The 26842-nt window shown below is 33.1% G+C and overlaps 3 protein-coding genes and 1 long non-coding RNA gene across 6 annotated transcripts in view; 2 read left to right on the forward strand and 2 right to left on the reverse strand.

Annotated features, from left to right (window-relative positions):
• Window positions 1–450: 450 nt before the first annotated feature.
• LOC126923937 (uncharacterized) lies at window positions 451–2021 on the reverse strand. Its single transcript, XR_007713357.1, has 4 exons — window positions 1976–2021; window positions 1562–1628; window positions 1223–1290; window positions 451–1038 (listed from the first exon to the last, which is right to left on the reverse strand). It is a non-coding gene; the product is annotated as an uncharacterized LOC126923937 (long non-coding RNA).
• Window positions 2022–3081: 1060 nt separating this feature from the next.
• On the forward strand, window positions 3082–5584 carry LOC126923900 (protein spindle-F). Of its 2 annotated transcripts, none has more exons than XM_050737838.1 (6): window positions 3082–3415; window positions 3498–3780; window positions 3853–4132; window positions 4206–4297; window positions 4381–4570; window positions 4897–5584. In XM_050737838.1, exons 2-6 carry the CDS (start codon window positions 3553–3555, stop codon window positions 5193–5195), a joined length of 1089 nt encoding a protein of 362 aa, XP_050593795.1. In that variant the 5' UTR covers window positions 3082–3415; window positions 3498–3552; the 3' UTR covers window positions 5196–5584. The 2 variants fall into 2 exon arrangements, with proteins under 2 accessions (XP_050593795.1, XP_050593796.1); XM_050737839.1 differs by having other exon boundaries at window positions 3085–3415; window positions 3865–4132.
• Window positions 5579–6726, reverse strand: LOC126923910 (39S ribosomal protein L32, mitochondrial). The gene is made up of 4 exons (XM_050737855.1): window positions 6564–6726; window positions 6095–6340; window positions 5870–6012; window positions 5579–5783 (listed from the first exon to the last, which is right to left on the reverse strand). The coding sequence occupies exons 1-4, from the start codon at window positions 6679–6681 to the stop codon at window positions 5643–5645; spliced, it is 648 nt and encodes a 215-aa protein (XP_050593812.1). The 5' UTR covers window positions 6682–6726; the 3' UTR covers window positions 5579–5642.
• Window positions 6727–7248: 522 nt separating this feature from the next.
• LOC126923899 (all trans-polyprenyl-diphosphate synthase PDSS1) overlaps window positions 7249–26842 on the forward strand; it is a 51867-nt gene continuing 32273 nt past the window's right edge. Inside the window, exon 1 of one of the 2 annotated variants that reach the window (XM_050737835.1) lies at window positions 7249–7490. In XM_050737835.1, coding sequence (XP_050593792.1) covers window positions 7335–7490 — 156 coding nt within the window. In that variant the 5' untranslated portion in view covers window positions 7249–7334. The remainder of the gene's footprint in view (window positions 7491–26842) is intronic. The other variant, XM_050737836.1, reaches the window with a different exon arrangement.

A 26842-nucleotide genomic window follows, 5' to 3' on the forward strand; every position in this document is an offset into this window, starting at 1 on the left:
AAAATCCTAACTAAAAGAGATATTAGTGCATCTAATTTGTATTTAACGGGCTAATCTCTTTTTATTTTGCATTTTCGAATTTTATCTCAATTACTACCATCGTATACTCTACTTTATTAATTTAATAAATTATCAAAATACCAATATTGAATTTATTTATAGAAAACAGCACAAATAAGATCAGTATAATATAACGATTCGTTCAAATAATTGACTCAAAGTTAAATATTAGTGCAAACAACCTCAGGCAATCCCTTCGTCAAAGCACATTTTCGAAAGCGTAAAAGCAGCATTCAAAGCTTGTTGCTTTGATTCCAAAACTTGCCTGTCGCGAAATTTCTTCTTGCACATAAAATTCAATGCATTTTTGTACGGCAAGACTGAGCTTCTCTATCTTTAAATTTATACTCAAATTAAAAAATAAGTGGCAAACGATTAAATCCATCGTGATAATGCCATCAGACAATAGAAGATGAAATAAGAAATGGCCTACTAGCGTTATTATTGAATATGTAATAATTGCAATCTTTAATGCAACGAAGTCGGAGGGCATCCGTCTTCATCACTACGAAATATTTAATTAAATCATTACAATTCTCTGTACATATACATTTTTAATATATTCCAACTTTAAAAATGATTATAGTTAATATACATGTATATCTTCAATCACAAATATTCAAATTAATTGTTAATATCGTTTTTATCAGTTAGTACCATTATTAATACTGTTAATATAAAATTTATCAGTATCGCGTAATTAATATAGGAAAAAACGCGATGTGCAAGAAGACCTATCCTGAACTAATAAATAATACATAGAAAATGAAAATGTTACTACCCACGGGTATAATAAATATCCGCGGTCACTGTGCTCGCAAAAAATTCTACGTAATACAACCAATCACCCATGTCGATTCGGATCTTTCGCTCACCATAAGATGCGAGGAACGTGGTCATCGATGCTGCGGTAGCCCAAGGAAAGTCATCGCGAAGGCTGTCATTAAAGAGAAGACAAGCAATCCCATGGAAAAAGATCTGTAACAAGGCATGAAATATTAAAATTTGTTCTCAAACATAACGTTAATAATTTGGAAAATTTGAAGCAGTGGAAAATTAATCTCCATTAATTCAAATTTTGAAGGCAATATTCAATTCAAGAATGACAAATTTAAATACAGAGAATAGAATTAAATGAATCACAGATTACAAAATTACTTACATTCTAGGCTTTTGAAGCATTAGTAAGTCCTTTTCAGGAAATAGGAGGAAGAGGAAGGAGTGATAAACCTTTAAGAAGATATAAATTATCATATATAAATAATATGAATGAGTGAATAATTTTTTTATATGAATAATTTATTTTGAAAACTGGCTGATGATCGAACAAAAATTTTGAGATAATGAAATAGGAAACTCTATGCAAACTTTGAACTCATTAATAATACAAAAGTTAAATTGCTAGTATGCTCTAAATACTATAACAATTGGAATTCTGATATTAAAGTTTAAAATCAAATCTTATTTTTTAATTAATAATAATTAAAGCAAAAATTCTTACATGCTAAGTTTTGAAGCATCACTGCGTCCTTCCCGATGCACAGGAAAAAATAGGAGTTATAAAAAAACTGAAACAAAACATGTGAAATATTATAATTTGTTCTTAAAAATATATCGTTTAAGGTAAGATAAGTAAGTTAAGGAGTTTAAGGTAATGAAAAGTAAAACTATTCAAACTTAAGACTAATAATAATAAAAATTGAAATCTAATTACTATAAAAATTGGAATGCTAAAATATAACAATTTTTAACCTAGAAATAATGGGAATCTAATCATTTCTGAAGCATGCTAAACATTTTTATTGTGTATTTCAATATTATGACTTTTAGATTTTATGTCAATGAAAATTAGCAGTAGTTCGATCAAAATACGAATAATAAAATAAATTAGAATACAATATACATAAATACTTACAATCTTGATTTCCAGGAGAGGCTGTATCCTGTTGTGAAACCTGCGATTAAGAGCTATCGTGCTCTAGAAAATATAAAAGATATTACACAGCAAACACTGACTCTACAGACCGCATTGCGCGCGGTAACAAATTCTGCTAAAAGACCGGTAATATGACTCTAACCGTCAAGTATACGTCAACGATAAAAGTACAAAAAAGATGCAGAATACTTCTAAATTTTACTAAAATGATGATCATTAAGTGATTAAATAAAAACGTACTATTTAAATGAAGCAGATAGAAGTGTATAAATGATGATAAAGACGAAATGAAAATGTAATAATGACGCAGTGACGCGACGAACTCTCGCTCCACAAATTTGAACAGTATGGGCATCCCGCGACGCCCTTCTCCAACGAATTACTGGCGGTAAGGACTTCGCAATATTTTACACCAATAGAAACGTTCGATTTCACTTGACAATATTTTGCACCAATAGAAACGCCCGATTTGATTTGACAATATTCTGCACCAATAGAAATACTCGATTTGATTTGACAATATTCTGCACCAATAGAAGAGTTTGGGTTTCTTGTATATGAGCGCGCGTAAATTTGGTCTATTTAAATAGCCAAATTGATGAAATTGAGAAATACAAAACATATTTCAGACAATATTCGTTAACAATTACGAACAAAATTATATTCCTAACGATAAGCTTTTATCTGTTACACGAGTGAAGTTGCTATTATTATATAAATATGGTATGTATTAATAAAAATACCATTACGGTATATTGTTTAATTATTCATACTATTATTACAAAATATATTTCAATAATCTAATTATTTTAAAAAATAGAAGAAGTTGAGAAAATTGTTCTGTCCTGCTTTATGAAAGGACAGTTTTCTTATTAAAAACACATATAATGTATAAAAATTGTTAATAATTAGCAGTTTAGGATAGTCCTGGAGAATCGATAACGGAACTATCAGAAAAAGAGAAATTTCTTTAATTGAAAATAATTTATTATTGTTCACTTTGTTATTAATTGATGTATAGATTATACAATTTTTATTCTGTAATATATACTAAGATTATGATCTGCAAATTCAATGCATGTGATTTCAACAATTCAAAACAGTACCACACACAACGTCTATACCTCGACTGTTCTTATGGCAACCTTATTCTACGTTCAATCGGTAATATCATTAATAAGATAATGATAACGGGGACTACCCCAAGCTAACAAATTTACGTTGAGTAATTTTATTTATTATATGTATCTCAGTGTCAAAATCCGAAATTATTAACTAATCGTGTTAAGTTTCAAAGTGTTAAAATATGTAGCAACTTAACCTAATTTGACATTCTCATTGTATTATTTATGAACCTAATTATTACTTATTATTTGAAATTCTTTCAAGTTCATATGGAATCTTCTTCTATATCGAAATGTAAGGAAACAGAAAGAATATCAAGTGTTTATTGGTTATGTACATTTACATAAAATAATACAAATGCTGTTATACTTTTTAGTAATTATCAAATTGTGAAATTGTATTTTCACTTTTGCTAATTGCATTTTTACAACATGAGTGACATGGAACAATCCGAGAATGTGGATAATGAAAAATATGGCAGCTATTATGCCTTGTTAGTTGCATTTAAAACTATGAACGAACGTTGTCAACAATTGGAAACAAGATTAGCTACTGTTGAAGAAGAAAATATGTGTTTGAGACTTGAATGTGGAAAGGATGAATCTGCAGCCATTACAAAAGTTAATGATAATGAAAAAACTATTGTACAAACCTTGAAGGTTTGTATAACATATATAGTAATGCATAGAATGTATATATTTTACATTTTAATGTCTTATACTTTAATATAGTTTGATCGACAGGAAAAAATAGAAGAACTCAAGAAACAGAAATCCCAACTTACTCACCAAGTTTTTATGGTAGCAGGAGAAAACCGACAGTTATGGAATAGATTGACTAAATTAATAAGAACCAATAAATCCTTAGGAAGTCAATTGACAAAAATTTCCGATACACTTAAGCAACATTCTGCAGCGCAACCGTTAGACATTGTGTCCTATAGTTTCCGTGATATTTCTAGCTCTGTTAAAGAAGATAATAATCAGCAAAGTACATTAACCACAAACAAAGGTATGTATTCAATATTCATTTCTTAATTGGGTTGTATGTTTAACAAAAATTATGTTATTACATCTTGATCTAGGCGAGAAAGAACAAAGTCTAGAAGAGATATCACTTAGACTTATAAATAGTATTATGTTAGAAAAGTCAGATTTAGAACAACAGTATGCAGAGGTAAGCAAGAAGATAAGATAAGGTAAGACAATAAAACATTTTTATAACTAATAATTGCTTTTACACAATAATTATTTAATTAGATGGTTGAATTACAAAATGGTACTGAACTAGACTTACGAAATATTGGCTTTACTTATCCTGAGGATTCAGATACAGATTTAGAATTATTAAAACTGCATGATATTAGACTCTCACAAATGAAAAACACTTTATTGGCACAACAGACAAAACTGAAAAGAGCACTGCAAAACTTCAAGAAGAATAAAGGAGGTATAAATAAAGAATTATTAGTATCCTCGCTTAGTAAACGTTCGGGTTTGTTATTAATTTGTTCATTTCCTAAGTATATCATGTGCCTTGTTTAATTTCAATTCATTTTAATATGGTTGTGTTTAGTACCATTTAAAAAAAGAACCTAGGTTATTTCATTACAATATAGTCACATAATTATAAATTTTAAAATATACGAGCTATTTTCCATATTTTGATGACTTTGTTCAGTGAAGACACTATGGATACTTATGCGTCTACTAAGCAGGATGAAAATGCATCTATTTATATATTTTAAGAAATTAACCTCAAATATAATTTTATAGGCTTAATGTGTAATAATTGCCGTACAAATGCGAATAAAAAAATGTGTCAAGCAGGTACTCAATTTAATTTCAATGAAAGTATTAAAGAGCATGGTGCAACTCAAACCAGTCTTCAAACTACAAGCCTATCTTTGGAGAAGTGTTCAAATATAACAGAAAATGCAGATCAAAACAATAAAATTTGTCCATTATGTGGATCATTTTACGGAAAAGCTGTCACATTTGCAGATTTTCATGAACATGTTCTGAGCCACTTTAACAAAGAAATATCTGTAGATGGTTTTGAAATTGTTCACTAATAATTGTACAGGATGGGGGTTATGGTATAAACAATGAAGTACCTTTGATTTTATAGAGAATTTTATATATCTTTGTGGCTTCTTTTTAAAGGAGAATGGTATATGTAAATATGACCAACTTTTGTGAAAAGTGTATTAATCGTAACTAGAAATGTTTTTCATTATTGAATTTTATAAATTGTTGATTCAGAAAAGATTTAATAAAAACGAACTATCATATATAAAAGTAATGAAACTTTACATAAATAATAAAAAAAATGACTGTTATTGATATTACACCTATTTTTATGTTCATGAATTATAGAAATATAGAAGAGATTTAAAATATTACCACAATATTTGTAATTGTAATAATGTCACATTTTGAAATAAAACAAGAATCATCAATAGTTTACTTTAAATTTATTTAATATAAACAAAAATAGCTTATCAATATAAAATAATTATTCACTTATCCTTAACATGTTCCAAAACTTCAGTTTCTAATTCTTCTTGTTTTGAATCAGCTAATTCTTTCACTGTTGGCTGAAGTAAATTTGGATTGAACCAATCAGGCCTCTTTTTAGGTAATTCTACGATTCTTTGTTCCTATAAAAAGACATAATTGTCAATTATATGTACAATAATAATAAGATGAAATATTTCATCTTAGATATATAACATTATGTAAATACCTTCCAAAAGTTATCTCGTAACTGTTCTTTTTCTCCTTCATATAATACTATAACATCCTGTTCAACAGGTTGCAATCTCAATGAATCTTGTATAGCTTTCTGTATTTCTTTTGTTTCCTTTTTTACTATTTCATAGCAGTATCCTATAAAAATTGGGAAAGGCCAAATATATCATAAGCTAGTGTTGCAATAGATCATAGTTCTTTTCAAAATTATATATCTTACCACAAAGTGTACCAGCTTCATAATCGTGACCACATTTTTTACACATTAAGATATTTGTTTTTGGTACATGGGGTTTCCAAATATATTCAGGAATACCAAATCTTCTATTAAGACGTTTTTCTATAGTTCGTCGTTTCTTAGGTACGGCCCATAAAATTGTTTCATTTAAAATATCCTTTATAGAACGTCCAGGAAAATTAATGGGCTGCACATTTATATTGTTACATTCGATCGCGTATAAATTATCTAAATCAAAAGCAAATGGTATTTGATAATAATAATAGATTAGATATGCAAACATATACTATTTTACTGTTGGCATGACATTAACAATTTTCAATAATAATAAACAATTTAAATTCGTAATATTTTGAAGAGGTTAGGGGCAATAAAGGATATAAATATCTTACTTCTGAGTTATATATAATACCTAAATGTAAGTATAATATAAGAATATCCTTCTTATTACCTGATGGAAAGCCACGACGTAATATAGTATCAACTACTTGATTAAATGTTTTAAATGCTCTATAAAGCCTACTCAAGATACCGTTCGCCATGTTTAAAGTATGTACTCCATAGATCATAGAAATTAACACAGAGTAAAATCAAGATGAATATATATTGTTAAGATTTACTCTTAAAACACAAAAAGTCAATAACTTAATCAAATCAAAAATTTAATAACTTTTTTTTTAATTCCCATATATAGTTTCATTTTATTCAAATCTTTAGTGTACCTTACAAACCTTACAATCACCTTATTCATTATAATCAAAGAACAAAATTATTACGAAATTTAACACAGATTAATAGTATGAAAATTAAAATGAATCGCTACAAAATATATTCTGATTCACAGAAACTGTTTTAAGTGTACGCTTATTTGGAAATGTACGCTGTAAATAGTGAAAGAAAGCAATTATTAAATAATTTATATATAAGAATTTCGAAAGTAAATAATAGAAGCATCAATTAGAGGTCGCTAATAGACTTTGAATTTAGCATTCTTCTGAAAGTCTACCAATATTTTGTTGGAGAATATTCAATGATTAATATTTTACCTATAATTTATAATGTATAGTTCTGTTCCGACTAATGCCGCGTGTAGCAGGTGTATTTACAGGTGGGGACGGGAAAGGGAAAAGTGGGTGGGGAAGTGATTTTGAAGTGTCGGTGGGGCTAGTGGAACTCGAAAGTCTTCGCAAGTCGTGTGACTCGGCTCACTACAGTTTTCGCTATGGCGTGTATAGGGTCGAGTAGGCTCTGTGCTCGTGCAGAGAAATTGTGCCAGTTCAGACATCTCGCCCAATTACGAAGGAAAGTTTCAACGACATGTGTCAAGTCACGACCTAGAATCGAACATCCGACCAGTACCTTGGTTCAACATTGTCAGGTACGTTAAATTTACTTCTTGGCACTGTTACGTTTTGTATAATGTTATCTAGAATCAGCATAGTCACGATGCAATTACAAATCATAGTTCTGATCATACAGTATTAGTATTTTGTGATGCAAGCGAAAATTTTCTTTATTTAGTGCACTTTCAGTCAGATATTCGAGTAATTCTTCTGTTGTTGGTAACATAACCTACTATTCGTTTCGGGCATAAAAATCTTTCCGCGCCTTCACATATAATATTTTTTGTTTAATTCTTATGTGTATATATGAAAAGGAAAATAAGGTGATAAACGATAATAACGAAATGTATAAGAGAAGGAATTATAGTAAGTTTGTAGATTTTGTAAATTACATAATGTCTACTAAAATGTGTCGGTAAATCGGTGTTTCTTTACCGAGAAATTTATGTGAGATATCGAAAAGTAAACAGTGATTTTTCATACGAGCGGTTTTATTTTCATGCTATACATGTAAATTCGTAAAACTAAAGATGAGAGATTCATAATAGTCTAAATAAATTTCTTATAACCACGTTTTTATGCATCAGAACTGTCAGCTGTTTCTAGCAGACGACTTAGCTGCCGTCTGCTACTGACGTTAGTCATATTACAACTGTAAAACGGTATTGTGTTAGAAAATTTAGTAATTCATATAAAAAATATTATAAAAAATCATATTTTATATTATAATTTACTATTCTTACCATAACATTGTATTATTATATTTATAATGTTGTTTAAACATTATATCGACAATACAAGCGGCGTAAGCCCGCGAAACGCATGCGCAATAGTCAAATTTAACTTTTTCGTTCGTGTTCCGTATAATGCAAACATTGAAAATCACTAAATTATATTAAATCATTATTATATCGGAAGAAACAAATACAAAACGTTATTTAAAATTAATAATATCATTAATAATAATAATTTCATGCATTGGGAACATTAATATTCCATTTGAACAATTTCTATTCGCGCTTCAATTTCTAAGTGTCTTAGCAATCTCTAACGAAAGTTTTCTATAAATCGTTCTACGAACGGCAAAATGAATTGCACGACTTTCTCTGTTCGAAAGTGACACAGAGACCGGATTTTGAAATCTCTTTCAATACCTGGCAAATCGAAGACACGAGTTCGGCACGTCGACGATGTCGTCCACAATTATTACGCAAGTCTTAGGTAAATTGTGATTCGTTGGTTGGGTGTTGATCGCATAGGAAACCTTTTCTTAAATTTTGTGGGCCACTGCTGGGCATTATTATCGAAATAAGTGAGAACCGGTCATGATGACGACGCGTCGGGGCGAATTTCAAGTCTTCGTAAGTAGGCTAACTGGCCCGTCAGATATCCTTCTTCGAGCATGGTTAACCCATGGAATCCACGTTCTTGACTTTCTCGGCTTGTTCGGTGTAGTACTCTGCGTAGATATATAAATGTTGGCTCTTACTTACTGATTCTTCAATCAAGAATTTACGCCTCTTGTAAGACTTCCTTCAAATCTAGAATGCTGTAAAATTAATTATTTCCTTGACTATATTGGATTAATTAGATTAATATAAATAAGTTCGGTCATAATAAAGGAAATGTATTGAGTTTAACTGAACTTACTTATGTTATAACCCAATAGTTATTGTATGTTATTTATTGATTAAAGTTTTATCTGTCACGTTCTATTTAGTTGCCGCGTTCGGTAGCGTTAACTGACGTTTAATGGCAATAAGTTCCACTCTCGGCTAACCTGCTATGTACGGGAATACTGGCACGTGAGAGGATTAAAGTTGTTCAAAAGTAAATTAACAATATGTAATGATTTATTCAAAATTTACTCAATTTCGATATTGACAATTGACTGACAGGCTGACGGATATAAAATTCTTCGGTTGACAAAATGATAACCAACTCTTCGATAGACAATGGTAATTATTCGGTTGACAAACGGTAATTAATTATTACTCGATAGACAAACAGTAATTATTATTCCATAGACGAACGGTAATTATTGTTATTGACTTCTCTGAGTCGCTACATTTATTTATATTTGTCGGAGATGAAAAAACGTCGGGGTCTTTCTTTTGAAAATGTTTGGGAAGATCCCCAATGTTTGTTCAAACTGCCGGCCTTTTTTACAGTTTAAATTGTCTTAATATCGTTATAAAAACATAGTTAGGTAAATATAGAAACATAGTTAGATAAGTTTTCGCAAGATATAGTTTTTAGCGGCTTTAACTTCCTTTCACTTCAAATAATGTAAACACGGTTTCAAATAAACGTTTTAAATTACCTCGATTTGAAAGAAATTACCAATTTTACTTTCGCGCTACGGATCGTGCGGGGCGCGGGACGTGACATTATCCCTATAAAAATTATCATTACTAATGTAATGATTCGTTACAGTATAACAATATGAATTACAGAGACTGTTTAGGTAGATTTTTTATTATCAGATCAAGATGAATAATGAGTAGAGTCGAATTTTATTTACCACCATCCACAAGTCTTTATGTCTTTATACACCTTAATGTTAATAATCATTATTTGTTTTGTTGTTATAGTATTGAAATAGTATTACAACAATGAGAATCGATTTTACGTGACTTATCGATGATATCGTCGAAGATCCTTTTATTGGCTGAAACGAGTATTAGCCATAGAGTTAGACTAACAAATTTCGCAAATGCAAATGTAAGGTCATTAACATTGGTTCGATTTGCAAATCCTATTTCCCAATGGTCGTCACTCTCCATATCTTGCGTACAATAAGGGAGATTTCCTTCATTGACGCACGGCGTCTATGTTTTTGGCATTCTACTCTCGTGAACATTGCACGTGTGTACGCACGCACAGGAATGCATGAATAGTTTTACAATGCGATTATTGTTAAATTACTGCGCACTGCATTGGATGAGCCAGCCAATAAATTAACATAGAGAACCTACGTCGGCTTTTTTGATTCGTTCGGCCTAATTTCATTACACATACATACCATTAATTAGCTGTAGTAAATTCATACTATATTGTACGAAGAATGGAAAAATTGATACAAATATGTTTTTCTTTAAACATTTCTTTAAATATAGAAATATAGAAATATATAACATACAGGACGAAATGTATAAAATGTATATTTCATGTTGTTTATTTCAATGTTATATCTGACTATTTCTTTTGTATATACTGTCCAGCTTCACATGTTAAGGTCATTCGCGATTGATGCCATGTTAAGGCCATTCACCTACAAATAAAATTGTAAAATTTCCAAGGCGCATTTCGAAAACGAGCCACCAATCTACATACCAAAACACGTAGAATTTATAGAATTAAACGCAATTTCCGCTCCGTGAAACTATGTACGTTACAATTAGCCAATCGTTAATAGTATTTTAATAACGAGGTAGGTTGTGGATTGTTTCGATGTGGGAGAACCGGTTTACTGATATTTGACTTTTTTAATCCTTCTGTAACTGGTACTTATGAAAAGCATCGATACGTTGAAATTAATGGAGCACGTTGGCCATGGGTGTTGCGTGGCGTGAATTTCCTAGAAGGATATAAGAAACATTCCGGGACGTTGCTCAATAGAAACTACTTACATATTCTCTAGAGGGCTGTCATTTAGGGCGGAAGACTAGTCACCTTACACCTGCGGCAATAGTGACGTATTTTGATGTAGTATACAAATTAGGATACAATCATATTCATAATTCATAAGTACTGGGACATTCGCAAAAACTAAGGGGAACCTCGAAAGGGCAATAGAAAAATCTTTTCTGGGATTGTTTTTGGAATCATTCGATATAAAGAATTGATTGTAGTAAAATAAAATCTATTTGTTGTAATAAAATAACAGCCTCATGTAATAACATTTTCATCAATTCTATTTAAAAACAATGAAATCCTTTTTGATCTATATATTTTTCTTTTCGTCACTGGTCAATCTTGACACTTGTATTATTAGATTTTTCATTACGTTTGTTGCATTACACGCCTACGGTACGTCTTCTGAATCGTTCAAGGATAATCAGAAATCAGCCTGTTTTATTTCAATAAAAATATTCTCTTTACAAAGTACGCGAACTCGCTGCGGCTGTTTGTGCAGACTCATACCTTTACCGATATAATTAAAGAAATATAACTTGAGAATCTACGTGTCCATTTTTGTGGATGGCTGTAATTTGCGTCAATTGTATCTATTTTGCGTAATTCAGTATTCACCGGTAATATATAGCAAGAAGCAAATAACATAATATACCGTAAACAATTAAAGGAGAAACCACTAATTCAAATGAATAATAATAAATTCATTTCTTGCAAACAGTTCAATGATAAAAATGTGAATATAAAGAAAGAGAAGTCGATGAAAGATAGGACGGGGACGTGGGAAAGGTAAACGGTAGCCTACATTCTACCTGTGCCTTCGTAATTCCTGCATGACGAATTATAGATCCGATCAACGTTGCTCACGAACGTAGTGATCAATGTGCATCGTGTAAATAACGATGCTTTCGCAAGCTGGGGCAAATATTGCGAGACTGGCGAATCGGTGAACCAAAATGCTAGCCTTGTAGAAACATTTGGAAGATCGCCTTTCATCGATACAACGTCGAAGGAAGATCTCGAATGTTGACACGAATGTTGTAGCTGAGCGTACATAGATACTCGCGGTAAGATTAACTATATATGTAAGTACGTGGATCAGACGAAAGGAAATAGCTTTCGAGAAATATGATTCTCAACGTGATCCGTGGAGGAGAAAAATTCTTTTGCTTACGTTACACGACGTTGCGTAAGGAAATATCGGTTAGAAAAGCTTTCGACAGTCATTTTGTTCTTAATATTATGACGACTTAAATATCATTAGCGATTGACTATTTTCATTAAGGATTAGCCAAGTTATTAAATATTTTTGTTATTCGTCGAATATCTCGTTTCATTTGTATTCATCGCATATCGTTTGATTTCATGGAATAGAATTTCATTAAATTTTCATAATTTTACTGCTAATTTCTTAACGCGGCGCTACGAGCCACGTATAAAACTTTTCAAAAATGTTACCTGATCACTGGCCATAACACGAAACAACTTTTTAATTTCACATCGAGCACCTACCTACTTTTTCGCGCCTAGTTTTACATAATCGAATCGTAGCCATGGAGCATGAAATTCACAGGTTCGCGGAGGACAATACGCGTAACGGTGAAAAGTACGAAATGTAAGTCATCGGTTCGAATCCAGATTCCGTGCTCCTTTGTACTGCATAACACACCTTTCGCCTCCGTGTTTTTGCGTGAGAACAGAAGCGGTACTAGCGTCGTTGAGATCAACGTCCACTTCGTCTAGAAGCTTGTCTGACGTCTACGATGGCTGCTTAGGTAACATTATCGATACTAGGTCATTCATCGAACTACATGTTATCGCCTTGTTTCTTTCTCGGAAAGTTGTTTCATAGGATTCTTTTCGTTACTTTTTCTGCGAAGTTTCCGCAACTTAGACGAGAAGAGTGGTTTTTGATGGACTTATCGGCAAATCAACGGTGTTTATGCAAAAATTTATATTCTTATGAATGTAATTAAAGAGATAGAGTTGTTCGATTTAATATATCTAGATTGGTATTGAAACTTCATTAATAATAGTGATCGATCTGATCTAATTGCTATTCTATGTGGCAACTATATTACCATATTTCGATTGCATTCATGTTCTTCGTCTATGAAAGTAAACGTTAGAATAGAGATTGTATTCGCACATAATCATATCGTGATACACGCTGTGTAAGTTTTAAAAACGTGTAATTGCCTTTTGCGCTTTTTCACACGATCGATATGTATCTATCAAAAATTATAATTTATTTCTCGGCAGCCTAATAGAAAAATGTTTTCGAAAAATCTTGAGAGTAACAATGATGATCGGCATTACGTGTAGTTACCTACATCTTAATTCAATCTGATGACACAAGGTCTAACAAAAAAAACCTTCCGGTAAATCCTTGATGTCTATCTGATGATCCAACAATCTCGCAATAACATGGTTAAATTGATCATTAAAGCAATACATTTCACGCACTTCGAATACAACGATAAGTGCAATTTAAGTAACATTAAAGATACCTATTTAATGAAACCCTGATTATCCAGACGACAACGTGAGATAATTGCCGTGGAAGGACGAGAAATGTTACCGAACACATGATTTCCTGTGGATCTTTATTATCGCGGTATAATTTACAGTAACGCAAGCTTTGAGGCTCGACCTCTGGCTTGAGACGTAATTGAAGAGAATGTCTGCGATCTGCAGAGGTATGTGGCACACCTGTTCCCCACGAGAAACTAGCATCAATGCGGCTTTAATCGAATTATTAAGGGATCTTCTTCGCTTGTAAATTATTACGAAGCCTGATCTTTCTATCGATGGTGACCAAACATTTCCATATGTTCGACTAACGATTCGTGATCCCTCCTTGATCAGATTATTTGCAAGCATCCTGGTTCAAAGAATTATGTATCGATTTCACATAACGTTGCCTAGCAACTACTGGTTTATATCTATTTGACCAGTTCTTTTAACGGTTGTACCAGTTTTTTAAGGAGTTAGAGACTGTGTTTGAGATAGGATATCGTCAAGATTGAAAACGAGAAAAATACTGGATTGAATGTTGATAAAAAGGCGATGAAAGATGATAGAGATATCCGAGGATGGAGTTAATTAAATTTAAAAAACTCTCGATTAGATGTTCTTTTGAATTATTCTTTCGAGCTATTGCCACCTGGTGTTCTTGAAGATCCAAGGAATAACTTGTATCTGTCTATCGGGAAGAGATTTTCTTCGGCCAGGCGACTGATGTCAATACTACTCGCGTTTGTCTGTTTAAACCTTTTTAGGAACAGGCAACTGATATCTATGTATTATATACCATTTAACGAAATTAAACTTGTGTCTGTCTATTGGGCCCAGTTCTCCTTATGACCAGACAAATTATGGCAATACTACTTGGCGTAACATATGGACAGGATTTCCATCCAAGACAATGTCTCACTGTATTCCCTAGACTCTACGTCTCTCTTAATAACTAATAACTCCTCATTAACTCACTCGAATACTTCAACTATGGCATTATTCGAATCATTTTTCAAATCTTTTCTTACTGAACCTAAAATACACCATATTTTCTTATTCTTTCCTTATTATATTAAAAAGTAACGATGTTTCATAATACATAACAAGTTTGATCATTCTATACAGTTCAAACTTGTAGAAGATCAAGATTGAATATAAAAACGGCGAAACTTGCATGACTCAAATAAACCTGCCATACCAGAAATGCATAAAAATCCGCGATCTAGTAATCGGAGGAGTTTCAAAAAGAGATCGACGCGTGATAAGATTTTCATTCAGGGAACGTTTGTGAATCATCCGCGGTTCTCGCGCACTGCGTCAATTGAGACGTTTCTTGCATGAATGAGTACAATGTCTATGGATGTGCCGAAGGTGTTGAGAACGATAAAATTCACGGATCTTGATCACAAGGCTGGCATATTAACGAAGGGCCACGCATCAGTATGATTGCGGAATACTGTTATGGAATATTGCAAGTTGATCGTGAATAAATTAAGTACGCGATTTTTACGTAACGATTTCTCGTCGATGTAGCTGCATTCCTAACAATCAGATGTATTATTAGATATCCTCGCCGTAAGGCAGCTTATGGTATATTTAATTTTAATTCAAAAAATTCTTGTTGGCAATGAAGTTGTTTCCTTGAAAATGAAAATAGTTGCGAGAAGTGAATGAATGAACGAATCCGTAAATAGTTCTTTTAATTATTTATTCTTATCAGTACGTTGTATTATTTTTTCCTGTTGTTTGCTTTTGTTCTTAAGCGTAGTCTAATTTTAGATAATTGGTTTCACTACGAATAACTCGAGTATGCCAATCTATGGAAAACATCTCGCGTCGTGTTTCCCCTATTTTTTAAGAGAACAATGACAATTCTCTGGAATACGCAGCATATCAGCAAGTGATTTACTTCTCTTCGTTACGTATATTTCAGTTTTAGTCCAGTCGTATTTTTCTCAATTACTTATTAATGTTATTATCAAATTAACAATTATTTTTCTTCTCAATCGATTATCGTTAATTGTTAACATTATTATTCAAATTTCCCTACTTCATCATTTCTCATCGCGTCTGATGTATTAACTATACTGTAAGAAATTTTTAATGCTTGAAATATTTTTCCACCTTATAGTGCCTCACCTTGATTCCAGGAAGTAAGCAAGAAGTTACAGCCTGTCCCATCGAAAAGATATTTGCCAACCATGAATTTGTAATTTTATTAGCGAGAAAAAATTCAGTGAATCAATTCGCGAGAAGATGTTTCTGCGAGGAACACTGGTCATTCATTCATAGGCTGAAATTCGGCATTCATCTTGCTTCCTAATGTTCTTACGACATAACGGGACGATAATAGTGGAATCGTGTCGAGATTACGAAGGTTCGACCGTGTCCTCCGATCAATCGAATTCTTTAAAATCATATGGTTACAATGTCAAAGCCAAACTTGTATTCTATAAACGTACTTATGACGTATAATACCTTCCTAATTACTCGATGATCTTCATTCAATGGTAACTAACGACATATATCCTGTATAATAATTTATATATGTCTTGTAACAGTTATTATTCAATTCTAACTCACAGGGTGTTCACTCCAGTAAGATTCGTCTAGATTGTATTCGGAGGAGCATCATTTACTTTTATTGAAAGAAATAGTCTGGTCGATGTGTTTGTGGTATAAAGACTGACTTCTTCTTCGATGTTAGTTTCTATATTTTTGCAGCTTTACAGATAAAATACGCTGTACAAATTCTTTTGGGATTATTAACAGTAGAAAAATTGTTTTGAAAATAAAAAGTGTACATTAAATACGATATCGAATTGAAATAATATTTAAATAGCATGCAATTTTCTGTTTAGTAACATTAGCTGTGAAAATAGAAAATGTAGTAGTGCTGTTTTTATTTTATGGGATACGTAGCAATAATATTTAAAAAAATAATATTATAAATACTGTTGGTAACAATTTATAATTCATAAATAATTCATAAGAATTATAATTAATATCTAATCAAAAGTGAAAATCTATTTTATCTGAAGGAAGGAATTTTATTTGAATAGAAGTTTGATTAGTTAACTCTCGTAGTTCGCACGTTAAGTTATTCGTACAAATTTACATACATGATACATTAATAATACCTATACATTAACCCTTTAATCTACGATTTACATTCGAGAATTTTGGACCGAAAATGTAAATAGGCTCGCGCAGCCTTCGAGCCATTCGCACGACTTGTGTAGTACATACGGACTATGCCCGTAATAATTACGTTTGGTCCGATCATCTACTACGGGCTGTGCCCGTAATATTTACGTTTGACCCGATCATCGTACTACGGGCTATGCTCGTAGTTGTAGGTTAAGGGGTTAATATCTTCTATTTGAAGTCTCACGATCGACGCATTGACTATAACACCTGTTCAGAATTGTATAAAAATTCAATATGCTAGAAATGTACTGTAACCTTACACACAAATCAAGTATCTAAAAAGTACACTATTTTTTGTGCTGTTCGAATTCTAGCTACGATACTGTGTCCTCTGGTATTATACTTGCAAATCTCTTCCGGTTTTTTTTTTTTGGTTAGCGATGATGTGGTCTATAATGATTTAGAATGTCTGAGTATTTTTTTGAGAGTTATGTGTCTCACATTTGGATAATTTAAAAATAGACCTTTCCAGAAATTTAGGAATATATTTTTCTTGGCCCCGTGTAAAAGTAAGAAATTAAAAGAACTCGAAAAAATGTAGGTATAAAAACTTAAAAGTGGAATTAATAAACTTAGATATAAAAGAGGATTTATAGTATTATACAGTATATATAATATAGGATTTATAGTATATAGTAAGTGTATTATAGTTTGTACTATTATTTTATTGCGTTCATTGAAAAGTTAATAGAACAGTTCGTTAAAGGTTAAAAAACAAATCTTTTCTTAGCGTTTTTTGATCTTTACGAAGTAACGTCTGTACCTATATACGTACTCATTATTTACACCGTTGCTTCTAATCTAATCTTTACTTCCGGCCACGTTCACACTCTGTTGAGAAGCGTTGTGTCAGAATCGATGAGCAGCTTTACAGTTACAAGTTCTCATGCGTGCCCTAACCGAGCGATAATCGTGAATTAATTATATTATTGTACTTAAAGTTATGGAAAACTCGAAGTTATGAAGAACCATGAATAGGAAAGTTACATGCATTTTTATAGAAATAGAATTAATACAGAGGCAAGAAGAATTGAAAAATATTTATTAAATTATGTATTACTTCGATTCGAATAATATTTTAATGAACTGAATTTAGGATCTCATATTTCAGCAGTTCAAATCTTCTCGACGATCTGCTGCAAGCGGTAGCAAGTAAAATCAACGAAATTCGTATCGAAATCCTTGTATCACTTTTCTTTATTCATTCAAAGACGAAAAGATTCTTAACTATCTCACAATCGATATGTCGAAATAAATCTATATTTCTTGTGTTCTAAATTATTTTAGTATAAGTGAAGATATTTCTTATCTATGAATAGAATACTTTCGAATCCAAAGACACCACGATGCAAAGAACGGAATGTAATCTTGGTCTTTCGAACACCAAATTTCTTTCCTTTATTTTTCTTCTGTGTGACACTTTTAACTTTTTCCAATTATCTTATCAATTTCTCCTGATATCTCTCGCGCGCTTTATCATCCTCATTCTCAAAAGATCCATCCTTCTACTCAATGACTTCATAAATAATTCTCCATTCCTCGACCAATCGTTTAATTCTACTTTATTCATCCCCTTAAAAAGATACGGCTGATCTGTTGTTGATATCAACACGCGGGACTTCCCGTACAGTGTCTTCCGCATTTTTTGAAATGCAAATCCGCGGTATGGTTTGCGCGGCAAGTTATCCTGTAGGCGTCGAAGCCGAAGGAGACGTCGCATCGCGCATATACGATGATAACGCGGAGGCTCATTCGTAGTCGAACAATGGCTCCAACTACCAAGGTCTGAAGGAGTTCTCTGTCACGTCCTGTCTCGTAAATTCATTCGCTGTGTCCAGAAATATATTCTCCTTTCGGGGAGGGGGCAACAGAGAAGAAGAAAGGTTTCACGCGGTTGGCTAGTTCAAAGGATCTCTCGAAACGCCTTTCAATTTTACTCTCGTCCCGATAGCGGCTCATTTGATTTTCCGATTTTATACAATACGTTTAGATGCGTTTTTATAATGTATCGCACAAGCTGCGCGCATTCGTACACAGGATCGCTGATTTTTATATTCCGATGGTATTCTTTGTGTTGGCAGCGGGTTCAGTTGGAATACCAGGAATCGCGAGAGCTGCACGTTTGAAAATGAATTTCGAGAATAGATCGAGATAAGAATAAATTAAGATATCGTAGATACTTATTGAGATTTATAGGCCCGTGAGTGCAGGTGATGGAACGAGAACCTAATGCAGATTTCTTTCATCCTCTAATTAATGTAACGAGTACATTGTATACTTTTATGTATTATCGGGTTATTTGTCTATTTAGATCATTATTAGGTTTTTTATTATTTTAATCGAATGTTTCGCCGCTAAGTTTCGCTTGGATATTTGTTCATAATCTTGTTTTGGGATTTCTACATATAACCATAATTAGGATTTCCATATATAGTCATAATTAGGATTTCCACAAATAGGCATAATTGGCGTTTCCACAGTTAGTTGGGTTTTACCTATGTTGAAACGTAAACTATAGAAACACGTTTTTGCACAATGATTAAAACACTTAACGATGCTCGTTATTTACTTTCTCCGTGTCTAAGTATCTACATTGCCGCAACCTTGACATAAACAAAATTATTCTTGTATCGAAGTAGGTAAGTGTAATTTGGGTAGCAGTTGCTTTCTCGACTGTGGTTTGGTGGAATCGTGAACATTGGTCGTTGACTCTTTCTAGCCTCCGTGAGTAAATGTTTGGGGCGTCATTTGAAAAAAAAGTCAGAACATCTCTCATTTTCTGCCTCTTCTATGTTACAATGAATCTTTCGTCCCAACAACTCTCACACACTTCAATCAAAAGGAAAAGGAGCCACTGTCAAACATACTTCATACGTCTGAAGCTTCTTTAAAAATTCTACAAACCCACGATCAGAGAAAGAAAAAAGAACTGAAAATTCCGCTACCTCGGTGAAGAATCCAAAAGCGAATTCCAAACTTTCGTATCGCCAAGCTTTTCTCTTGTCACCGTGTTTTTAATTATTCAACGTCGTCATGTAATCAGGTTAATCATAGACCGTATCCATAAATAGGACACTACCGGTGCATCTTGCCATTCGAAGGAACTTATTAATCGAATTTAACGTTCAGACGTATTTTTAGAGCGAGCACGGTACAATGACTGCAACAAGTTAACGTTTCTTCCTTCTCCCGAGACAACGCAACGGAACGAGCGGTTTCTCTGGCTCGGGAACAGCGTACAGGTGCCCTCGATACCCAAATGCGAATCACGGTAAAAGTTGAACGTGATTACGTGCTACGTACTTACATTCGTGGTGTCTACCAGCTGGCCCGGCTCTTGCGATTGTTGCACGATCTTCTGTCGATTTCATGGGCGATTCTTTGGACGTTGTTGAACCGTTTCTACAAAAATCTATCGATTCCTTATCTGTAGAGATCGCAAACGAAAGATACGAAGATTTCACGTATATTGACGTATCTTAAGGATTTGGCTTATCGGTTTTATCCGATAAGCGACGATACGTTGGTTTTTGATATAGTACCTTTCCATATAATGACACAATTGAACTTCTCAGAAGACACATTGATCAATTTCACTTTTTGTAGATTTTTGTAAGTTTCAACAGATCCACGATATGAATTTTGTTAACCCAGATAGACTACTTATATAATTTCATAATTTTGCATGAGAACGTAGTATGGTATGATGTTATTAGTGTTACGAAATATAATGATTATTACATCAGGTTTCAAGGTAGATTTTCAAAAAAAAAAGGTCAGGTTTATAAGATCAGTGAATCGTGGAATGAATTTGCGAAATCGGTCATCAGAATAATTCGGTTAATGCGATAGTTACTAGTAAAGTGTACTACTTCTAAACTACTTCTACTCCGTGTACTTATCTTTTCACCAGAAAGATGTTTATTTTAAAGATAACATCGAAGAACAGAAAATTTTTTTAAAATATACGTTTCAAAACTAGCTTTCAGAAATTTTTGACATTTTCGTACGCTCTGCACAATCTTTAGATATTATGTAAGCGCACAACGTGAAATCGTCGCATCTACTTTTAAATTAAGATAAGCAGCCAGACATCGTTTCGGCTTTCAAAATTTTGTATCCAATGGATACGTCAGTTCCACAGAAGGAACTGGGAAAGACCGAATTGTCCAGGTATTGATTAGAGTCTCATTTAAATTGCAATGAAGATACGATATGGAAATCGAAATTGCCAGAAATATGAGATAGTTCACATCTTGTCTGTATTATCTTGCACTATTAAGCTTATTATTATTAGCGAAATTTGACAAATTAAGTGACATTTGCTAAGAAATATCTATCCTTCGCAACAATGATACATTTAATAATTAAACGAATAGGAATTTTGTCAGTAAATTTTACAATTTGTTTTCATTATCATATTCGTCGAAATATCTTAAAAAGAATCGAGTCAATGATCTATAGAACGAAAGAAATTAACAACCTACAATTCGTAACTTGAACTTATAATTGACTGAAAGTATTGTATCTTCATCTAACTGAAACGAATAACAAAAAAAGAGAATTATATTTGAGTGCGATGATAACGCTGTTCGTTAATTTCTGACGGCCTTTTCTGTTCGATTGGAAAGGGGATTTCTGATATGTCAAGGTCGCTGGACTCAAATTCATGCCTATGTATATGCTCTTTTCGGCACGTACGCCACTTTCCCATAATGGAGCGAGTCTTGGTCGAACAGCCTTGCAAACCTGCATGCAATATTGCGTGCGCGCACCTATCAAGTATCGAGGAAGTAGTAGAATCCGACGAAGATCAGACATCCGTGGCTTGGCTGAAACTACTTACGCTCGTTTAGAAACCTGCTGCTTCCTTCGCGGATAATATTACGATTACACGTGATGACAGCATATTTTAACGAAGGATAAATAGATAAGTGATCAATCATGGACGAAAATAATTGTAGAATAATTTATTGAAGAAATCTTCTATAGTTATGGCATTAAGATTTTGTATCCGAAGGGAAATTAATTTTAATCCGAGTGTTTCTATTTCTTGTAAATGAAAGGATGATAAGATTTATTTTTAATAAGAATGGACGACACGTGAGAAAGATACAGCGTGGCTAGGAAAAGTACTTGTATATAATTTATTATAATATTTACACGTTAATTAATTCAAGCTTGAGTATGTTAAGGTATATTGAACAGGTATATTAAATTTCATATCATTTGGCACTGCTTTTATGTTATTATCAAAGTTCTATGAAGCTATGAGAATGAAATTTTATATTTTAATAAAAAAAAAAAAAACGCTTCGTTGAAAAATAGGGATATAAATACTTTTTCTAGCCACTATAGGTGATTTCTAAATAGAAAACTTATTAAAGCCACGAAATTGATAATCTAACCGTGGTAGTAATATACTAAATGGTCTCTAAAATGTTCAGTATTTTCTTAGAATTGCATTCTATTTAACCTAACGCACAGAGTTTCCTCTCAACCTTGGTTTTCCATTTTCTTCTCGAACTGAAGTAACGTTCTATACCATAAATTTCGCGTATAATGGAGCAACGAAAGAGTTTCGTGAAGACTCTCTTTGGATTCCTTTCGAGCGCTCACAGCCATATATCTTTCTCCCCTCTCGAATCTGCGAAGAAACTTTCTTTGAACCTGTTTACCCTCTCCTTACTGAATATACATACTTACGTACACCGTTTCTGATTGTCGATACAGTACTCGTCTGTCCATCGAATATTCGAAGTCTAATATGGCCGTGATGGTCAAAGACCTTTCGGTTTCAGTCGAGGTCGAACATTTAGGTCAAGAACGCGAGCCCTTTTGGCGATTGGAACACCTGCACCCGTCGCTTTGTCTCACTGTCGTGTTTCTCTCATTGGTGATCGTGTCGAAATCCCAGTGTCAAAAATACCTCACGAATTTTTAAACATGATTGCAAACTTGATAGCTTGCTCGATTAGTGACAAGTTACTAAAGAGTATAGCTGTTACTCGATGACCGTGTCCATTAGTTTCCTGATTCTAAACGAGGCTGCTGTCCTTGTTCGGAAACTAGATCTAGATGATGACAGGAATGGTCGCGTTGAATGATCCAACGTTTAGATGTTTTATGGCCTTTGAAATCCTGATTGGTAATTGGTCATTTTAGTGGCGAAGACTCGTACCGATCGATTCTGTATTACGAATGATCGAGTTAATAAAAAATTAATTAAGTCGAAATATTTGGAGATTCAGGCGTTCACTGCTGATTGAAATCTTCTCTTATTTATTTCAAATTACAATAACGTATCCTATTGAATAATTTTCATGAAAAACCTGAAAAGAGTCGAATGAAAACGGTTCAAGAGACTTTAAGAGATTCAAAACTTTCTTCGTATACCTGTTCCATATTTACAAGAATTGAAGTACCATTAACATTGTTGCAACATCTCTTATTGCACAATGCACGATCCACGTGAAATACGATTCTCTGTCGATCATATCAGTCATTACGCAAATGTCACAGACGAATTGGCGTTTAGCCAACAATTCGTTATTCGGATCCAAATCTGGCAGATGTAATCAATTATTGTATGATACGAATAATTGGCGATTGGACAAACTCAAAAGACCATCGACCAGCACCACGATAGATAACACAACAGAGCTCGGACAATCAAGGTCAGCGGACATTCCACGACAACTTTCCACGAAGGTTCTATCGTGGCTGACAATCGTCGTCATCCACTTTTCCTTTCCCAAATAGGCCGAGCAATAAGTAGCACGACGTCGAACGATGAATGAACTGAAATAAAGCGAGCGATTAGGTTCACCACAGGTCATTGTGTCCGTATCCTTTTCCTATTCTCTTGAACGCTAGTCAACAAATCGTTGGACAGTTGATATTGGACTTTCTGATTCTGTCGATTGTTACGTGGTTATAGCACTAAGGTTCTTGGACAATTTTGATAATGGAATTCTTAAAATGAACATACTCCGCGGGTAATTTTTGTTGGAGTTAAGTATCGGTGATACTTTTAGTAACATTTCTCTTCCGAGTTAACACGTTTATGGTGCACGTGTACCAGAGTCTATGTTGCTCAATGTGTATTAAAATAGCACGTGTATGGAAGATACATACGAGAGAATTGAAAATTGTCGTTCTTAATATACAAATAATTGTACGAAATCGGTAATTCTTCTTTTTTGAAGATTCATGGGTACATGTGTATTGATACGTTTCAACACAGGAATTCGAGAATTTGGAAATTTTAGAATTGACAATTCTTATTGTCCTTATTTTTCCTTATTTTTCAACGAATCTTCCTCTTTATTATTATTATTATTATTATTAGGTTCTACATTTAATTTCCATAGAAACAAATTTCTATAATCACACGAAAGTATCCACTACTCGATGATACGAAATTTGTTATAGTCAGATCTAATTAATTAGGTGCTAGTATAGTTTTCATTTCCGTAATATGAAACTTTTATAATCGCACGAAAGTACTGTTTCAGCGATACGAAATTTATTACAGTCGGATCTAATTAATTAGTACAAAAGTGCGATAATAAAAGCATTTATTAATGTAACAATAAATCCATGACGTGGTGTACGAATCCTTTTTATAGCCACTGTACAATATAATTGGTCGTTAAGATGGGAATTGCTTTAATTGAATATACAATATCACGAAGAAATTACGTATAATTAAAGTTTTATCTGAAAAAAAACTACCGAAGGTATTAAACACGCCGTATATTTGAACTTATATTTGAACAAGATCTATGCGTCTCTGGATCTGTTCATCGCGTTTTACACGTTAATGTCAGGCACGAGTTGCACCGGTGAACATAGGCTACGAGTGTTCAAGGAACGATATCGAATGTCAAGAGGCATATGGAGTGAGAAAATACACTTTCTCCGACGATTCCGGCCGACCCACATTTTGGAATCGCTCAGAGTCGCGTTCATGGATGCTGATGACCGTCGATGAACGCTTCGACCGCGTACTTCGAGAGAAATAAATCCGGCCAAGGGAATCAAGGTCGCTCTCACAACACTACCGAGTCGTATTCGAGCATTTGCCAAAGTTCGCTGCACGCTTATAGCGTTGGATAGGAGGATTCGTTTCGCCTATAACTGGTTTCAAGTTGGTTTTATGCAACTTACGTTCAGCGTAATGCTTTAATTGGTAAAAGGTGAATGCGCAATACTGCGTTCACAAATTGATTAAACGGTTCTGCTATTAAAATTCATACGTTGATTGTTCATGGAATAGTATGAACAAATTATTGTTAAGAAAGTATCAATTACGTGTTATTTAACGTATTTTTCTCCCCTAAAACGCGTTGGAATACCGTGGAAAATTATTCTTTTTTTTACAGTTATAGTTGAAGAAGAATGTTTTTTGGAAAGATCGTACGATATTTAGAATTGAATGTATAGTTTTGTGAAATATAATGTACTGCTATTTACAGTTATAAAAATGAATTTTGCGTAAATTAAGACACACAGAAGAAGGGAAATTTATACTTTTTATTAAGATTATAACAATGTCTTCTTTTTCGTGGGAAATGTGGGGATATCTTTTAAATCTATCGAGATAGAAGTCAATAAAATTTTCGTATTTTTTGAAGGAATAAAGCAGAAAAATATTTTAAGTAAATTTATTATGGAACCGGCTTAAAGTAGATAACTGTATATGGCCTTGTACTGGTTTAAAAGAAAAGCTAATACGTTTTCTCTACACTTCATATTTTGATTGTCATTTTTAAATAAAACGTGAACCGTGGATATCTATTTGTCACCCTGTTAAATGTATATGTTCTCATAAATGACACAATCATATGCTAAAAATGTATGCATTGTAAATAACATGGAACCATTCTTCTTCTCACATTTGCATATATACTGCATCTCGGTTAGCCATACAAAGTACCTAAATGTATCTGCGTTTCTTTTGTAATGATCCTTTAACTACATTGCAAAGAGCGTGTATACAAGACGTCTCAGTATGAATGTAAACAATTTCATGGGACTGCTTTCGCAAAGTAAAAACTATGCTAGATAAACGGATTATCATATGAATATAGGTCTTGTTCTCAATATCTTTAGCACGTTCACATTTCGTTCATAGCGAAAGCACAAATTTAATACAAGGTCATCTTCAAAAAGTAGAAGAAGAAATAGAGCAACTATGAGAACTATAATTTATTTCTGTTTTCCTCCTCGCTTCTTATCTCTTAAAAGACGTCTCGTCATTTCGTAATTGGAGTGATACACATTCGAACTCTACTTGATAAACTTCATTCGATAGTCGCCATAATTAAAATTTGTGCGATGAAAGTTCATTGATTCTTTCCACTGCTTATGATTTCTTATTCAAATAGTACAAGCCAGCATGTTCAAGTAAGTGGATTTAATTGGCGGATATTTGGTTAACCTAAGTACTAAATACAGTTTCGCTTCAACGAACACAATTCTACTCCAGTTCGATAACACATGAATCCTATTACACATAGCGAATAATTTCATCTATAATATATATAATAATCTCGATATTCGCAAGCTTAATACGATAAGAGTTAATCCGACAGATCTCTGAATATTTAAGAACATTTAATACTCACCTGAGACGCTTATTTTCAATGCGACAGATCAATCTCGTAGATATTACATTCCTAATGAAATGATAAGCGACTATAGTGTTGCCAATGATAACCATAATGTGATAAGAACAGAAACTTTCTTTTACTCATGACATAGAAGTATCATCGCTAAACGATTCTAGACAAATATCGGTGGGTGTATGTAATGCGATTGATGCATTCATATAACGTCGATCCGCAATCATCTGCATCTTTATGAATTAAGAACACGCGTGGTACGAGCTGCTGCCACAGAAATTCTGTTTCCTTTCGCAATCCCTGATTTGTACTATGTATTTTGCATTTCTAACTGCACTCGTATCATATGTACTCTGATCTTTTAACGGAGAGAAACAGAGGAGAAAAAGTCGTAT

The sequence above is a fragment of the Bombus affinis genome, chromosome 14 (genome assembly GCF_024516045.1).
Source record: "Bombus affinis isolate iyBomAffi1 chromosome 14, iyBomAffi1.2, whole genome shotgun sequence".
NCBI lineage: Eukaryota > Metazoa > Arthropoda > Insecta > Hymenoptera > Apidae > Bombus > Bombus affinis.

What these genes read in the sequence shown, in the direction of transcription:
- LOC126923910 (XM_050737855.1), bottom strand. Translation starts at nt 6,681, where the DNA reads ATGATCTATGGAGTACATACTTTAAACATGGCGAACGGTATCTTGAGT. An exon ending in ACGTCGTGGCTTTCCATCAG is followed by an intron (nt 6,341 to 6,563) that starts GTAATAAGAAGG and finishes CTTTTGATTTAG; the next exon opens with ATAATTTATACGCGATCGAA. An exon ending in TACGAGATAACTTTTGGAAG is followed by an intron (nt 5,784 to 5,869) that starts GTATTTACATAA and finishes GTCTTTTTATAG; the next exon opens with GAACAAAGAATCGTAGAATT.
- LOC126923900 (XM_050737838.1), top strand. Translation starts at nt 3,553, where the DNA reads ATGAGTGACATGGAACAATCCGAGAATGTGGATAATGAAAAATATGGC. An exon ending in CTATTGTACAAACCTTGAAG is followed by an intron (nt 3,781 to 3,852) that starts GTTTGTATAACA and finishes ACTTTAATATAG; the next exon opens with TTTGATCGACAGGAAAAAAT. An exon ending in TAGAACAACAGTATGCAGAG is followed by an intron (nt 4,298 to 4,380) that starts GTAAGCAAGAAG and finishes TTATTTAATTAG; the next exon opens with ATGGTTGAATTACAAAATGG.